This window comes from Rhinoderma darwinii, chromosome 9, assembly GCF_050947455.1.
Source record: "Rhinoderma darwinii isolate aRhiDar2 chromosome 9, aRhiDar2.hap1, whole genome shotgun sequence".
Taxonomy (NCBI): domain Eukaryota; kingdom Metazoa; phylum Chordata; class Amphibia; order Anura; family Rhinodermatidae; genus Rhinoderma; species Rhinoderma darwinii.
In genome coordinates, this window is record NC_134695.1 from 43,342,370 (window position 1) to 43,360,480 (window position 18,111).

General features: G+C 43.8%; 1 protein-coding gene across 2 annotated transcripts in view; it reads right to left on the reverse strand.

The window, feature by feature from the left end:
- SLC7A6 (solute carrier family 7 member 6) overlaps positions 1–18,111 on the reverse strand; it is a 38,650-nt gene that overhangs the window by 17,331 nt on the left and 3,208 nt on the right. For both annotated transcript variants that reach the window (XM_075837569.1, XM_075837570.1), the window contains exons 2-5: positions 11,009–11,545; positions 8,414–8,539; positions 6,885–7,029; positions 5,656–5,779 (exon numbers count right to left, since the gene is read on the reverse strand). In XM_075837569.1, the coding sequence (XP_075693684.1) occupies positions 5,656–5,779; positions 6,885–7,029; positions 8,414–8,539; positions 11,009–11,519 (906 nt within the window). In that variant the 5' untranslated portion in view covers positions 11,520–11,545. The remainder of the gene's footprint in view (positions 1–5,655; positions 5,780–6,884; positions 7,030–8,413; positions 8,540–11,008; positions 11,546–18,111) is intronic.

Here is an 18,111-nt window from a genome sequence, read left to right on the forward strand (position 1 = left end):
CTGCCCTATCTTTAAAGGAATCTATACAGCTAAAAGGCACATCCCTATGAACCAGGAGGCTAACCCCCCTTGAGTATGTAGAATGAAAGGAGTGAAAACTATGTCGAATCCAAACCCTATGCGCTTGCTGCACCGTGTCAATAGTAAGATGAGTTTCCTGCAAACCCATCACTCCAGCAGACTGTCCTTTCAGGTATTCAAAGATAGCTCGCCTTTTTGTTACCTCCCCCATACCTCTCACATTCCAGGACAGAAGATTTACCCTACCCCCCATCTGAATCTTTTTTGCATTTGACAGTGGCTATTTCCATTACTCCCAATGACAATCAGAGCGTACTGCGTTTCAAACTCCCTTTCCTTCCCAAACATCCCCCCTCCCACCACCCCCTCCCACTCAACTTTCCATAAACCTACCCTCCTCAGAGGGCCTGGGCTGATGAAGAAAACTTCACCACCATGACCATACAGCTTCCCTTTCACATTGTAGAAATCCATCTGTTTCCACAATTTAACCTCCAAAACCAAGAACCTCTCGCCACCTTCTCCTCAATAAACAAGTAACATTTTTATGACTCCTACATTCAATTCTGCCTTTAGACTGACAGCATCTTTCCTCTCCTCCCGCCAACAATGAGATATAGACATCATCTTAACAAAAATCAACATATAAATGCAGAAAATAATGCCTTATATTCTTGCGCAAGTCCTCTTCCTTCCACCATAGCAGAGTCCCGACTTCACCCATCCATTTGTTGATCACGCCGCCGCTTCCTCCGGATCATGTCGTAGTCGAGCCTCGTGACTATCCAACCACCGTAACGCATCTTTCGGATTTTCAAAGAACTGTACGGATCCTAATGCCGCCACTCGGAGCTTAGCCGGATACAACATGGAGTACTGAACTCGAAGATTCCTCAGTCGTCTTTTAATGTCCAGAAATTGCATCCTCCGTTTCTGTATCTCCGCAGAGAAATCTGGATAGAACGACACTTTCACCCCGTTCACTCTTATATCTTGCCTTTCTCGGGCCTGTCGAAGAATCAGATCTCTGTCCTTATAATGAAGCAATTTCACTAGCACCGGTCTCGGTGGCCTCCCAGGTGGGCCCGGTCGTGTGGGCACTCTATGAGCTCTTTCCACCGCAAACAGTGGGGTCAGCGATTCCTTGCCAAAAACCTCCAGTAGCCATTTTTCGAAGAAAGCATCTGGATTGGACCCCTCAACTTTTTCAGGGATGCCCACCATCCTGACGTTATTTCGACGCAAGCGGTTCTCCAGGTCATCGGTTTTTGCTAAAAGATACGTAACATCCACCGCCACAGCATTCACGTCTCTTCTCATAGGCAGCATACTGTCTTCTATTTCGCTGACTCGACCCTCCACCGCTGTCGTGCGTTCCGACACTTTTTGAAGATCATGCCGTATTATGGACAAATCTTCCTTAATTGCCCCCACCTGGCAGGTAAGTTTAGCTAGCGTGCTATTGCTCAGGCTTACCGCCGAAAAAACATCTGCCAGCGTTGGGCCCGGTTTGTCCAGGGTCTGTACACCTCGATCCAATCCTCCTCCTAAGTCATCTGCAACAGTCTCCCCATTCTCTTCCTCCTCTGCCTCCATTTGCGCTCGCAGCGGTTCAAATCTAGATCCAGAACGGCCAGTCTGCTCCTTCCCTCCATCCGCCATCCTTTCCCTCTTATCACTGTTCACAGGGGTTTTTCTGGCAAAGCGTTCCAGCCGCGATGCCGCCGCCCCTCTCACATCCCTGTTCACTGCATATGAGCACATGTCAGCGCCATCTTGCGCCCCCAGCTCACCGTCCTCTGCCGTCCTGGATCTCCTGGATCGGGTCATCACAGCCTCCGATGCGTCCAGAATTTTGTCTCCCTGATCACCACGATTTCCCCTCTCTCCTCAGGTATGTCTCCGGTAGGAGAAGTGAGTCTTTAGGATGGTTCTGTAGGATATCGGCAGCGGGAGCTCCGGTTTATGCTTCCTCTCACATGCGCTGCTAAGCCACGCCCCCCAGCATTCATCTCTTTATTATCACAGGCAGTATGAGGCGGAGTTCCCACCTAGAATCTACAGGGTATTCCACCCGAGGAAAATAAAAAGCTAATACTTACCCCCTAGACTTAGTCATAGCGGCACGTTGTTCGCTATACCGTCCGGCCTCCTGAGAGGACGCTGCAACCCATGTGACACATGGGATGATACGTCATTCCAGAAGGCTGGCCTGAACAGAGGAATGCATCTCTGGTGACAACGCCCATGGGGTAAACACACACACACACACTAAAAGGGTGGTTGTTTTTGTTTTCCCCCGATTTGCGATTTTTGCTGTGGAATCTCATAATTTCCACCTCAAAGTGTCGCAACATTTGCCATTTGTTGTGGGGTTTACCTCCCCTTTCAATTCAATGGGGAAAACCCGCAACAAAAGATAAGAGTCTGTAGTTAACATGCTGCCGGAAATAGGAGAAAATATAAGGTTATCATATAGTGTCGGTGCTGTGAACCCCATGGTTCAGATCCCCTGTAGCGCCTCTGCTGAAGAAATGAAAGGTTATTCCCATAATAAATAGATTCACAGGACATGACAAATGTCTGATAGGTGCAGGACCCACACCTATCTCCAGGACCATCCTATCTGGTGAGGCACCATCTCGTCTGTTGGCACAGGGGTCGGTGCGGGACCCCCACCTATCAGACATTTACGACATATCCTATGCATACGGTCTGCCATAAACGTATGTGAGGAAAATACTATACAGTCAGTATCCATGTAATGCACAGACTCTGCCGGGTCTCGCAGAGCAAGAGCTCTCCGCTATAATAGTTGGGGTTCATGAACGCGGGACGCCCCTCCATTAACTCCGTACTCCCGAATATGTTTTTTGAAACCAGGTGACCCTTCTCCAGCCCAAGTGCAGCCGAAGAATATTTTCTAAATGCATATTAAACGTCTGTACATGCTAAACACCAAGTCAAATTCTCTTGCAAACCCCTCTGGCTGTGAAACAAATCCACGCGTCCTGTACTGAAAGGAATCTGCGTCCCATCTTGTAATGTGATCTCTTCCCAACACTGTAGATATTTTAGATGTAATATGAAAGCTAAACGTGTGTGAAACTCCACCGGACACGTGGTATAGTCTGTGCACGTAGACCAAGTCATCAGAGTATCACAAGAATAGGGAACAGAAGAAGTTATCAAAAGCTAAAAAACACAACATTCCTATAAACCAATAAGATTCCCGGTGTCACATACTAAAAAATACTACCCGATGCTTCCCACGTCATGGACCAAATGAGGCATTTCACAGATAAATCCTCCATTTATGAGGGTCAATGAATCTCAAAGCCAACCAGGTCTGTTACAAAAGGGCCATGACACTCGGTCATGTGTGTGAAGCCACGTTACGTAAATCTGACAGAATCGTCATAGGAAATATTGAAATCAATGGAACCTCTGAAGGACTCCTGAACAGCATTGCGCCTTTGCATACTGAATGCCCGCACGGGCACATTCAGGGGTTGCCAACTATGCCATCTGGCCCACTACTGGATAGGTTTGGATTACTGATCTATCAAGTAATTTTTGGGCATGAGAATATTTTGCCATATGTCAGATTAGCAGATGCAGAGGTTGCCAAAAATCTTACTTTACGGTATATTGATGATGTGGCAGAAGTTAAAGGGGTATTCCTATCTTTTAATGTCACTCTATATTACTATCTCATTACAATTGGTAGTGGTATGACCTCCGGGCCATCAGTCCTACGTTATACACCGTGTTCCAAATTATTATGCACATTGGATTTAAGTGTCATAAACATTTAATTATTAGTTTTTCAATGAAACTCATGGATGGTATTGTGTCTTAGGGCTCTTTGGATCATTGTAATCAATCTCAGACACCTGTGATAGTTAGTATGCCAGGTGTGCCCAATCAAAGGAACTCTACTTAAGGACGTTCCACATTATTAAGCAGGCCACAGGTTTCAAGCAATATGGGAAAGAAAAAGGATCTCTCTGCTGCCGAAAAGCGTGAAATTGTCCAAGATATTGCACTAGGTATGAAAACATTGGATATTTCAAAGAAAACGTAAGCGTGATCATCGTACTATGAAAAGATTTGTGGCCGATTCAGAGCACAGACGGGTTCGTTCAGATAAAGGCATAATGAGGAAGTTTTCTGCCAGACAAATTAGTAGGATTAGGAGAGCAGCTGCTAAAATGCCATTGAAAAGCAGCAAACAGTTATTTGAAGCCGCTGGTGCCTCTGGAGTCCCGCGAACCTGAAGGTGTAGGATCCTCCAGAGGTTTGCAAGTGTGCATAAAGCTATTATTCGGCCATCCCTAAACAATGATCACAAGCAGAAAAGGTTGCAGTGGGCTCAGAAATACATAAAGACTAATATTCAAACCGTGTTGTTTACTGATGAGTGTCGTGCAACCCTGGATGGTCCAGATGGATGGAGTAATGGATGGTTGGTGAATGGCCACCATGTCCCAACAAGGCTGCGACGCCAGCAAGAAGGTGGCGGAGTCATGTTTTGGGCTGGAATCATGGGGGGAGAGAGCAGGTAGGCCCCTTTAGGGTGACGGACTGTGTGAAAATGACCTCTGCAAAGTACGTAGAGTTTATGACTGACCACTTTCTTCCGTATTACAAAATGAAGAACCGTGCCTTCCGTAGCAAAATTATCTTCATGCATGACAATGCACCATCTCATGCTGCAAAGAATACCTCAGTGTCATTGACTGCTATGGGCATAAAAAGGAGAGAAACTCATGGTGTGGCCCCCATGTTCCCCTGACCTCAACCCTATTGAGAACCTTTGGAGCATCCTCAAGCAAAATATCTATGAGGGTGGGAGGCAGTTCACATCCAAACAGAAGCTCTGGGAGGCTATTCTGACATCCTGCAAAGATATTCAAGCAGAAACTGTCCAAATACTCACAAATTCAATGGATGCAAGAATTGTGAAGGTGATATCAAAGAAGGGGTTCTATGTTAACATGTAACTTGGCCTGCTAAGTTTTTTTTTTAATGAAAGAGCTTTTGATTTCTGTAAATATGACCTCCTGATGCTGCAAATTCAACAAATTACCATTTTAGTTCTCTTTACAACCTTTAAAATGGTTTGATCTCTGTTGTGCATAATAATGTGAAACAGTGCATTTTGAGTTTTTTTACTTCTAAAAAAAAAAAATATGTTATTAGGAGATTTGTTCAATAAAATTTGCATTATACTCCAACGGTTGATGGCTTGAAGATTATACGGACTGTCATTTGCATCGGCTATTTAGGAAAAATCAGCGAAAAATAACATTTGCATAATAATTTGGAATGGGGTGTAGCTCTAACGTAACTGTTATGACAAGTTTTTCAGCCATTTCCAAGGATAACCAGAATTGTGAGTGCAGCTCTGGAGAATAACCCAGGATCAGTACAACATAAGCAATACGATGTATTTACAAAAGTAATTCAACTTTTTAATGTAGAATATTTATATGAACTGTCCAATGGTGCTTGAAGGTGAACATATACTTTAAAAATGTCCTTTAGAGCGCTTTATAGACTTATTTTTGAAAACTATGAAACCCCATCATCATTTAGAGAAAACCGTGATAACACAATAACTTTACTTACCACAGCCACTGCATCGCTGCCGACAACTGCGTTGAAATCCAGCACCGTGTAATAAGCCACATTGGTCAAAATATATATAATGGTAACAACTGGCATGGAAATCCCGATGGACAATGGCAAGTTCCTGAAAGTACAAATATGAAGTTATTAAAATAGTTACTGGATGACAGACCAAATCTATAGTGAAATAATATTTGACCTATTCAGGCCAATTCCTGTCCATAGGGTATGCCTTATCTAAAAGTTGGAGAATCCCACCTATCGGAAGTCCAGATGTCCCCCGACCCAAATTCTGCTAGGCGAGTTGGCCAATCGTATGACTGAAAGAGCCAAGTCATCATTGGCATCATCCAGCTGGAGATCGAATGAAAAGGCAGCCCAAACGTGCGTGACCACCTCTCTATATAGTCGGTGGCAGGATGCGCTGTCTCTCCTGGTGGGACAGGGCTGCTCGGATTGGGGGGGGGGGGGGCTTTAGTGGCTATGCTTTAAAATGTCGGAGATGGGAATACCTCTTTAAAAAGGAACACTCCAGGAAAAACAGATACAAAAAGGTGTTATTGCAGAACCTGAAGGGGCGGTGCATGATTTTTTTTTTCCTGTGGTGTTCTCGAATCTCTAAGTGGTGCCCCACCAGACAAGACACCATGTATCTGTTTTTCGTGGAGCGTTCCTGTAAGAAGAGAAATCAATATCTATTACTGGAAGTGTTATGGTGGACCAGGCTTTATATAAAGTAATTACACAGCACTGCAAGATTGTAAAATCGTAACCCCTTTTCTACTGCACGTGCCTATTGTAGTCGCTTCAAATCTTTAGTGTAAGTTCACACTTCGCACTTGTTAAGCAGAAATAAAATCTGCCTCCAAACGTTCTTTTAGAGGCCGTTCAGATGCAGGTGGTTTTTGAGGCTCTTTTGGTGGGTTTGGTACAATTACTGATCTGTAAAATTTTAAAAAAGCGGCGAAAATTGCATTGATCCGCATGGAATCTGCCCCAAGACACAGCAGGACGTTTGTTTTTTTCAGCAAACAAATAAACAATACCACATATTAAGCCTGTAAGTCACATGCAGCCTGTATGACCCGCAATGATATATACTAGAAGCAGGAGTTAAACAAACTGCTCTCTAGCTGTCACGGGACTCATCATGTCCGGCCAACTGCAGGCCTCCCAGATAAGAAACCACATGGTGTCCAAATCTGGTATAGATTAAACATTCGGACTACCTTTCCGGGTTCTTAATTTCTTCAGTTACATAATTAAGCGTGTCCCAGCCAGAATAAGAGAAGAGGGCAGAATACAGAGCCAAGGAGATGTCTCCCGCGTCCCATGAAGAACCAGCAAACGAATCCTCAAAGTGCTGTGTGTGTCCTAGGAAGATGTGCAGAGAAGGACAAATTAAAAATAAAACAAACAAACACACACACACACACACACACACACACACACACACACACACACACACACACACTAATGTTGGAAAACAAAGACATTAGTCAATCCAGGAGCCAAATTTCTTCTTCCTAGGGTGAAATTCCTTCCCATCTTCAAATATGGCAATCAGATTACTAGAGATGGGCCACTGATCCAGGGATTTATTCAAATATCCTTTACTTATAATATTATTACACTCAAGAAAGGCATCCAGGTCCCTTCTATGTTTGTGAAGAAACCTTCTTTCCTCTAGAAGTGGAGGATGCCGCCTTGTTACAGTCCTGGGTAGAAATAGATCATGAGAGAGATCTCTGCATTGAGCTTTCATATATTGTCACGTCATCCTTCATCTGTATTTTCCCAAACTTTAGAACCCCAATTTTGATACTCTCTGGGTACTGCCATTTATCCCTTTGGTAGCCAGACTGTTCCAGCTCTACTAGGTCTTTCTTCTAGAGATTTATAATGTAATAGAACATCACGTGCATCTATGCCCCTTTTGATGCATCCCATGCTTTTTTTTTTTGCCTTGGCAGCAGCTGCCTGACACTAGTTGCTGCAGTTAAGTTTACGGTTGACTAATATCACCAGGTTCTATTCCATGTCAGTTTTACCCAGTGTTTTTCTATTTAATGTTATGGTGTCATGTATTTTCCCATCCCAAGTGCACAGTGGTCTTGCTCACCCTATATTTTACAGTGTGAAAGTCATCTGATTGCTGGTGGTCTCATAATACAAAACAGCTGATTTTGCAGGGGGTAGTTGTAGTCAGCTGATCATTTAGTCTGCAGTGACCACTGCAAGGCTAATGTAGTTACATGGCAGCCATTCTAATAAATGCCTGTTCACACGGACAGCTCAAGTCCACCAGTGTGAAAGCCGATGCTTGTTAGTGGCTGCTCTGGCTCATACAAGGGGGTCCCACACAGGGAAGTCCTCCCTCTATGACATCAGTTTGCCTTAAAAGGGCATATAATCAGGGGTTATCCTGATGAGACAACCCCTTAAAGGTTAGGCTCTGATCAGTCATTTTTTTTGTCTACATTAATCCATCTTTTGCAAACGAATCCCATTGATTTCAAACATCTGTCATCTACTAGGATAAACGTACGTCACTTGCAATGGCAGGGATGACAAATACAACAGACGACAACTAATGTCCTCTATTGTATTTAAATGCTTGTCAAACAGAATAGCAGTGTTAGTTTTACTGGATTATTACATAAACCAATTACTACAAAAAACAGCAGTTAGACCGATTCATACAATATCTTACAAATATTGTCTCAAAGTATCACATGACAAACACGAAAATCCTTACCTTGGCACAACTTAACAATGCCTGTTAGAATGATAACAATTAACGCAATGACTTTGGCATAAGTGAAGAGATCTTGAACCCGCGTCCCCCATTTCACATACGCGCAGTTTATAAAGGTGATTATACCTGGGGATCAGAATATATACAATTAGAATAAACATAAAATTGCTTTATAGCATCTTGTAATCTGTGACAAACACGAACATCTCATACCTGGAGCCTAATAAACAACCCAGCATATGAAGGGTTAATCCTCCACATGGACAGACGCGCGCACACGGCTGGTTGTTTGGGAGTCTGGGTATGTGGTATGTCTGGGATATATATATATATATATAGCTATAAACATCCTATTACTCAACGACAGATAGATATTGTGCAAACGGCTCTCCCACGGTCATCTATATATATAAGAAAACACAAGGCCCTGTTCACAATAGCCTTAAAGTTTTATATACAGTATGGCAACACCAGTGCCCGATAGATGAATCAGTTACGTCTTCTACCCTCCATAGAGTTCAATGGAAATGAATAAAAAAATATATATATAGCCGCCTCTACCTTCCAGCAATCTAGTATTGCATCAAGCGTTGCTCTAGACTTTTTGGAAGCTTTCAGTGGGTCCACATCAGTTATACTGGCACTAGCAAGAAAATAGAATTTTTTTGTAAAAAGGAGTCCTGGGTGGAAGAAGTTTCTTTATTAAGGGTCAATGCACACGATGCATATTACGTGCGGTTTTGTCACGCGTATTTGCGTGCAACAAAACCGCAGCGCAATACAGTACCAGCATGGTCAAGGAGATTCCAGGAAAACTCATACACGCTGCTGTATTTTCCCGCACGTAAATTGACTTGAGGTGCAGATTTAAAAACCTGCAGCACGCCAATTTATATTGCATTTTCGCTTGCAAATTCTGCCAAAAAAAAATATACAAAAATAAATCGCACCAAAACACGCAGCATGAAATCGCAGCGATTTACGCATCTAAACTTAAAAACTGCACCGAAAAAGGCATTAAACAAAATAAAAAACAACTTCAGGTGCGTTTCCTGCAAATTTCTTCTGGTTTTGCTGCACATTTTCCGCAGCAAGATACGCAACGTGTGAATGTAGCCTTAAAAGGGAAGGTCCAGTATTGCAACCATTTTTGTTGGTTATCCAATGCATCTAAAACGTAAAGCAACTTTGCAAATAGTCTTCGTTAAAAATGTCCTAACGGAGTCTAGCGTTTTTATGTAGACCTACAGGTCTCCATGGTAACAGGCTACAAAACAAACTATCCCCTAATCTACAAAATGTATTTTGTTAAGAAGTAGGGGACAGGTGGAATGGAGAATAACTGCAGGGTCAAGCCCCATGCACATGACCTATGTATGTGAGCACGGCCCAAAAATGCGGGCGGCCGTCAGTGCCCACAATCGCAGGCAGTGATTATGGGCACAGCCATGTGCATGGGGTCTCAGACTTTGTTTGGCACTCTGTAAGGGCCTGTTCACATCAGCGTTGGCTTTCCGTTTAGGGGTTCCATCGGAGGTTTTATTTAAAAAAATTAGATATGGTCTGTGAAAGGGGCCCTTGTCTTTAGAGTACAGTGTAAGATCAAATAATGTGATCCTTGAAGTGCGATTGTTTTTGGAATTAACATAGAATGATATTAAAAGGAGTATTCTAGTTTACAACATTTTTCACCTCTCCACCGGACAAGTGATGACTGCTAAAAATCGGTGAAGTCCGACCGCTGGGACCCCCACCAATTGCCAGAACACTGGGACCCAGGTCCAAAATTCCCCCAGTTGCAAGACGGCGGTGCTCGGCTGTTTCAGTCCGCCTTATAGACTTTGAATGGAGTGGCACCGCGCATGCCCGCCCTCTCGTCCATTCAAACTCCTCCTATTTTGCGATTGAAGGGGGAGGCAAGTCAGATCCCTACCCATCCAGGATATATCACCTATCCAGTGGATAGGTGATAAATGCTGCAAGTTGGAATAGAACTTTCCTTTAGCAATAATAATTCCAATGCAGGGATGTAGCAATTTCAAGTTCCCGTTCATGTATTGTAAATCAGCAGGATAAAAGCTGCCAAGTAACAACCTTTGGCCATGGGGAAGCGTTGTGTTTGAAGTTCCTTATAGCCGTTCAGTTACATGACCAGATCACCACAATCACTACTGAAAGCAGCAAATATTATTATATATAGTAGGTAGCAATTCCCGCAAATACTCCCTTATTTCCAAAAGGCCTACACACCAAACTACTACTGTAAAATAACTTGTAACAATATGTGTGAAAGAAATCTAAACATCATACAACACAGATGTACAGTACGTTAACTCAGAATGTAATCTGGTTTGACAGAATTGGTCTCTGATCATATCTGCACTCGATTTCCATCAGAGGAACACAATAACGGGAAAAACTGCAGCACCAGATCCATCGCCTAACGGAAACCGACAAAATCTATTAACTTTAACGGGTTCTGTAGGATATCCGTAATTTTGCCAGTCAAAACAGCACTTCACACTGCAATTGTTACCCCGTTCTTATATACGTTTAGCATATATAATAAATATATATAGTCCACAACATACGTACAAACACAAGCAGCGGCGATGAGACGAGATGCCACATAGGGAGGTTCACATGTGGGGAACATGGGTTGTACCAGGTAGTTCGCAAATGTGATCGCAATAACTGCTTGACTGGTGGGTTCAATGATCAGCAGCGAAGTCCAGAGTCTGATGAAGGCAACAAAACCCCCGAAAGCCTCAAGGATGTAGGAGTAGCTGCCTCCTGATTTGGGAATGGTGGTACCAAGTTCTGCATAGCACAGGGCCCCGATGACTGAGAAGATGCCACCTAGTGTCCACAGGACTAGCGATAGTCCATAAGATGCTGAGTAAATAAGGACTCCCTTAGGAGACACAAAGATCCCTGAGCCGATCATGTTGCCCACAATGAGGCAGACTCCGTTGAGAAGGGAGATTTCTTTCTTGAGTTGCATGACGTTCTTTGGACTCTCAGAGCCCGTGGTGGATTTATTATTAGGAACATCTCCAGGGCTGGAGGAAGTAAGCGGCACAGCCTGGCTCTCCGTCTCTTCCATGATGAAGATGTAGTGCAGCAGTCCACCTAGATGAAAAAAAAAAAAAAAAGAAGTGGTTTAGACAAGCCGGAGATGGAGGTCCAGCAAGTTCATTCACAGGGGATTAATCCAGAACAAGTCAAGAAAGGACTATTCAACAAAACGAGTAATTACCCCCCGTGGTGAACACCACAGCGGTCTAGGAACCCATTCAAGTATTCTGCTGGAAAACCGGATGAGATGGATTAAACAGGTAGTAGACGCCTTAAATGAGCTTCACCCCGAGACACACGCGAATTGTACATCACGCGGCCTGTGTCTATCAGTCCAGCTGTCAGTTTTTCTTCACATCTGTGTGATTAAGGCCCTATTCACACAAGGTATTTCACATCTGTGTGCTGTCCTGTTTAAATAACTGACAGCAGACGGACGACATTATTGTGCGGTGCGTTTTTCACGTTAAAGAAACGCAGATGGGGGGGGGGTGAAACAAAAATATGAAGTGCTTGCAGAGGAGGAACACGGATGAGAAAAACGGTAGACACACGGAAATGCAAACTGGACACACTCGTGTGAATAAGGAATTAGATCCCATGAAATGGATACAGTGTACCAGATACACCTCTGCAGGAGGGAGTTAAACTTTTTTTTTTTTTTTTTTTACTGACCCCAGATTATAGACATGAATAGAAAATATACCAAAATGTTTGGTGCCAATAGCAAATTTCTACTTGCAGTTCCTGGTATTTGGCCAGCCCTGCCTTATTTACGTTGCTCATATAGCGATGACATATTTTGCAGCGCTGTACAAAAGTTGTCCTCCAGTAGGGCTCACAATCTAAATTCCCTATCTGTTTTTGGAGTGTGGGAGTAGAGGAAACCCACACAAATACAGAACAAAAGCTCCACGCAGATGTTTTTCCGTGGTCCGATTTGAACCCAGAACCACGCATCGTGCAGGGCAGCACCCAATTACTTTCAATTAGATTCAAGGAGCCCATGATATAACTGAAGTAGGTTTTCTTAAAACTCTTTGTTCAGTTCCTCTGTTATTCCTCCTGGAAATGTATGACTAAAATTGACAACTGGGTATTAATATTCCCCTTGTCAATGGGGCATGTTTTCCATAATCTGACTTTGTCCAATCAGACATAAGAGGAACAGAACAACGCAGAGTACTACAATATGACATAACATTGTATTCCCCATGGAAAAAACTAATATTTACTAATAGACTCCAGGTCCTCAATTTCAATAGGAAAATTATTTATTGAAAAATGTCTGCAGGTATGAGATGAAAGGTCCAATATAGAATTAATATAACTGGAGGAACAATCGATTAAAAAGAGAAGAGGAAGAGTATTACAGTGGACTAGGTCAATTCAAGGTACAATTGTAGCACTCACACACAACTAGGATCTGCCTCTGGCCACGATTCGTTCTTGTTAAAATACCGAATACAATGAGGAATACGTCCGTCTCCACGGTGGAAGGATTACATGGCCGATATATGAAATGCAATAGTCCTGTTTTTCGGAGTGCTACTATAGCATATAGGATTAGAATATTAAAGTGGACACAACTGAAAAGAATGTGTGTTAGAAACATTTTCTGGTTCACTGCTCTGTGGCACGTGGCCAACTGGGCAATAAAACATAATAACTATAACAAATGTAAACTTGAAAGGTAATACTAAACAGATGGCATGAGGAAGCGAAGAAAAACTCTGTGCAAAACCGACAATAGATTAAAAAAATGCCAAACAAAAATGAAGACGTTTACTGGACGGTTTTACACACGGTTTCATGAGTTTTATGCACCACACACAAGTTTGTAATTATTCGATTTCCTCACCACAAGTCGGTCGGCCTCAGGGGGTTGTTCCCTCAGCCTTGTCCCATTTTCAGGTGTCCACAATGCGTTGACCAGTTCTTACAGCGGTGAGCAGGTGAAAGTGGTCACGTTACGGACCTCATGTGAAAGAAGGAATCCAGGATGTCTTCCCTTTGCGTCTCTCCGCTTTCCACAGTGGTCAACCGCATCTTTGACAGCCAAGGGTTTTCTATACCTTCCCTAATGGCTATGGGGGGGACGGACGGGGGACTGCTGTGACTCGGTGAAGTGGGGAAGGTGGGGGCTTTGACTATTGGGAGCTGCTGTGACTGCTAGGGAAGTTGTCAGGGGCCGTAAAGGGGGGCAGTTTTGAATACTAGGGAAGTTGGGGGCGGACTGCTAGGATTAGTGTGAGGAGAGCTGCTGTGACTACTAGGGAAGCTAGGGAGCGGACTGCTAGGATTAATGTGAGGAGAGCTGCTGTGACTACTAGGGAAGCTAGGGGGCGGACTGCTAGGATTAGTGTGAGGAGAGCTGCTGTGACTACTAGGGAAGCTAGGGAGCGGACTGCTAGGATTAGTGTGAGGAGAGCTGCTGTGACTACTAGGGAAGCTAGGGGGCGGACTGCTAGGATTAGTGTGAGGAGAGCTGCTGTGACTACTAGGGAAGCTAGGGGGCGGACTGCTAGGATTAGTGTGAGGAGAGCTGCTGTGACTACTAGGATTAGTGTGAGGAGAGCTGCTGTGACTACTAGGGAAGCTAGGGGGCGGACTTCTAGGATTAGTGTGAGGAGAGCTGTTGTGACTACTAGGGAAGCTAGGGAGCGGACTGCTAGGATTAGTGTGAGGAGGGCTGCTGCGACTACTAGGGAAGCTAGGGGGCGAACTGCTAGGATTAGTGTGAGGAAGGCTGCTGTGACTACTAGGGAAGTTGTGACTACTAGGGGGTGGACTGCTAGGATTAGTGTGGGAGGGCTGCTGTGACTAAAGCGCGGCTATGACTTGTTGAAAGATGGCTGGCTGCAGTGGTGCATGTGGTGGGTGGCAAGTGTAAGGGTATGTTCACACAGCTTATTTTCAGGCGTATCTTGGAGCATAAAACGTTCGGATTACGCTCAAATACACCTGCAAAAAGTTTTCATTGATTGCAATTGGAAATACACGTCATATAAGGCCCCATTCACATCGCGTTAGTGCCATTCGTCGGGCGTACAAGTTTTTTTTATAAAAGCGTAGACCATTGAAAACGTATATAAAACGTGTACCATTTTCTGTTCCAGTCCGTTTTCTATCGCGTGTATGTTTTGCATATACTCATACGTCAGTATACGGTGTTTTTTTGTTTTTCTTAGGTAAAAAAAAACAAACTGACAAAGTATACTTTTTTTTTTTTTTTAAGTGAACATAGAGAAAAAAAAATAAAAATAATGAAAAAACCGGGATAGATTTACATGTAAACAGATACAAACATAGCAGTAAATTTGCATACGTCATCCATTGAGATCAATGCTAAAAACAAACATCACGTTGCGTATAAGTTTTTTTGAAGTACAGAAAAGCGGGTCATCCTACGCTTTTCAGTACTTTTAAAAAATAAAAAAAAACAGTATCCCAATGTAAACCATGACAAACATAGACCAAACGGATGTTATTTTGGGCTACGTTTGACCCATTCTAGTCTATGTATACGTTTCAATACTTTTTTAGTGTTTAAAAATGTATACGCCCAGCGGAGAGCACAAACACGATGTGAATGCGGGGCCTAAGGCGTACTTTTACGCTGCGGAATTTAAAATATGCCTTGTAAAAAGAAGTGGAGTGCCATGTCACTTCTTCAAGAGACTCTGTCACCACATTATAAGTGCCCTGTCTCCTACATAAGGAGATGGGCGCTGTAATGTAGATGACAGCAATGCTTTTTATTTAATAAAACGATCTATTTTCACCACTTTATTAGCGATTTTGGTTTATGCTAATGAGTGGCTTAATGCCCAAGTGGGCGTGTTTTTACTTTCATAAACACCAAAAAATTATCCCTAGATGCTGCAATAAGACCAAAGCAATCTTATTGTAGAAAATTACAAAAAGACTTTATTAAAGACAAACAACACAGTTAGGTCAAGACTCTTTAAAAATTAACACCCATAAAAACAATGTACAATCAGTACAGAAGATAGACAGTGTTGACTATAAGGCAGGGCAAACAATGGTGATACTATGCATACCATATCAATATATATGAAATATGTACCATGAGTATTACTATACTTATACCAACATTATATAACCTTTACCTTCAATAGGACCACAATGACATGTATGGTAATGATCAAAAGAAAACCATGAAAACCTCATGACACGCATACCCAGACCCACCATGAGCCATTCCACTGCCACAACACTGTCGGAACAGTGTCCTGATAATGAATATACATGACCTCCAGCCTGGATGTGATGTGTATTCAGAATCCTGACACTTCTGAATCTTTTCTGCGAGATTTCCAGCAAGGGAAACGAAATCTCGTATACCTCGTAATCTCGCGAGATTACTCGTGGCTTGCTGGAATCTCACAGAAGAGTATCAAGACACTTGATTAATGTTAATGTCAGGGGCCACCATAAGGTGTTAATAAAATGTGTTTTTTGCTTGGTATGTTTTTTCTTTCCCCCCTTTCCCTCTTTTCTCCATTTGTTATTTTATATTAGAATGGTACTTACCATCCTGGTATCCGCCGGGTAAACTGTACTGGTGGCACGAGCCGGTTTCCAGATGTTTCTGTCTCTGGGCAGTTTTGAGATGGTCCCAGCTGATTGGACCTAGGTCAGCTGTGCAGTTGCATGAGCAGGTTCTGGCAGATTCTATCTCCAGGCAGATTTGGTGAAGGCCAGATGATTGGTCATTGATAAAATCCTAAAGGCGGGAAAATTGGACATAAAAGGAGCAGTTCGTCGTGGTCAAGCAACCAGTTTTGAAGATTGGACCGTCGCCATGGATGTTCTGCTGATGGAGCTGATCAGAAGTGCGGAGTCGGAAGGAGAAGACTGGCTGAGGCAATGCCTAGCAGCAGCGCCATCGAGGGACGACGCTGGAAGAAGCGAACTCCACATACATTTTGCACCTTGCTGGCAGCGGTTTCCCGGATTACATGGGGAGACGCGCTGCCGATAAGCAACTTTTTTTCTGGCTGCATAAAGGATGTGATCAGTTGGCGAACGAGCATCCGTTCATTTGTCGGGTGAAGGCTGCTCTGTTTACACAGGGCAATGATCGCCAATGAGCGTTCGTACTACCCGATCATTGGCCTGTGTAAAAGGGCTTTACTACAGTCAATAGTAAGTGGAGCTGCGTACAAAGCCTTATCTGTGTACCTGCCTTATCTGGGCTTCCAGTAATACAATAGAATTGCCATTAACTCACCGACACTGATGACAATGAGATGACTCCTCACCCTATCCCAGCCTATACAGAAAAGCTGACAAGTGAGATCCAAAAAACAAACTATTGACTGCTCTAGTGGCCAATTTGAAGACTGCCATTTTGAAATTCCCTTTAAGGCTATGTTCACACGGGGTCTTTTGCCGAGTTTTTTGACGCGGAAACCGCGTCGCAAAACTCGGCAGAAACGGCCCGAGAACGCCTCCCATTGATTTCAATGGGAGGCGTCGGCGTCTTTTTCCCGCGAGCAGTAAAACTGCCTCGCGGGAAAAAGAAGCTACATGCCCTATCTTTGGGCGCTTCCGCCTCCAACCTCCCATTGACTTCAATGGGAGGCAGGAGAAAGCGTATATCTCGCTGTTCTATGCCCGCGGCGCTCAATGGCCGCGGGTGAAAAACGGCGCGATAATTGCTGTTCACACGGAGTATTTTGGGGGAGGAATATCTGCCTCAAAATTCCGTTTGGAACTTTGAGGCAGATATTCCTCCCCCAAAATACTCAGTGTGAACATAGCCTAAGAACAGTGGGTTAAAACCATCAGCAGCATATAATTAGTCAGCTTACGGGGCGAGTCCATTATAGAGAAAAGCAAACTACATGCAGGATTCTGCCTAAGGCAAAGAATGTCCTGTCAAAAATACTAAGGGCTCAAGCACACGACCATAATGGTGTGCACGGCCCAAGATTTGCAGCCCGGACGGCCGCGGAGTGTCATCCGTGGGTCGCCCACAAATCACGGGCCGTGCACATTAATTTCAAACGAGCATGGACCGCAAAATGCGGCCGTAATAAGACAGGTCGTATCTTTTTGCGGTCCAGGCTCCCAGGCAATGCGTGGACCGTGGAAACCAGTCGTGTGCATAGGCCCATAGAACTGAATCGTAGTTACGGAAACAGCGTCTCACATACTACGCTGCTTCCGTAACTGCTATTCACTACTATGGGCGTTATGGAAACAGCGTAGCTCAGCGAGCTGCGCTGTTTTCGTAACTCCCGACGATAAAGTCAGGAAGTGGCCGGGAGGCAGACAAAGCTGAAACCGGGTTGAGGGGGCCCCGTTCTAGAGATAGGTGCAGGTCCCAGAGGTGGGACCCGCATCTATCTGACATTTATGACCTATCCTGTGGATATTGAGAAAAAAAACCTTTAAGCTCATATATGTCAGTGTCTGATTGGCAGGGGACCAGTAAAAGAAAAAGGCACAAGTGTTTGTGCAGAACAGCCGCCGTATAAGATCGGGAGGGCACAGTATAGACCTATAGCAGGCAAGGAGTGGTGTATGAGGCCTTCGGGTATGTTCAGACACGGAAGATCTATCGCACCAAAAATATGCAACAAATTTAT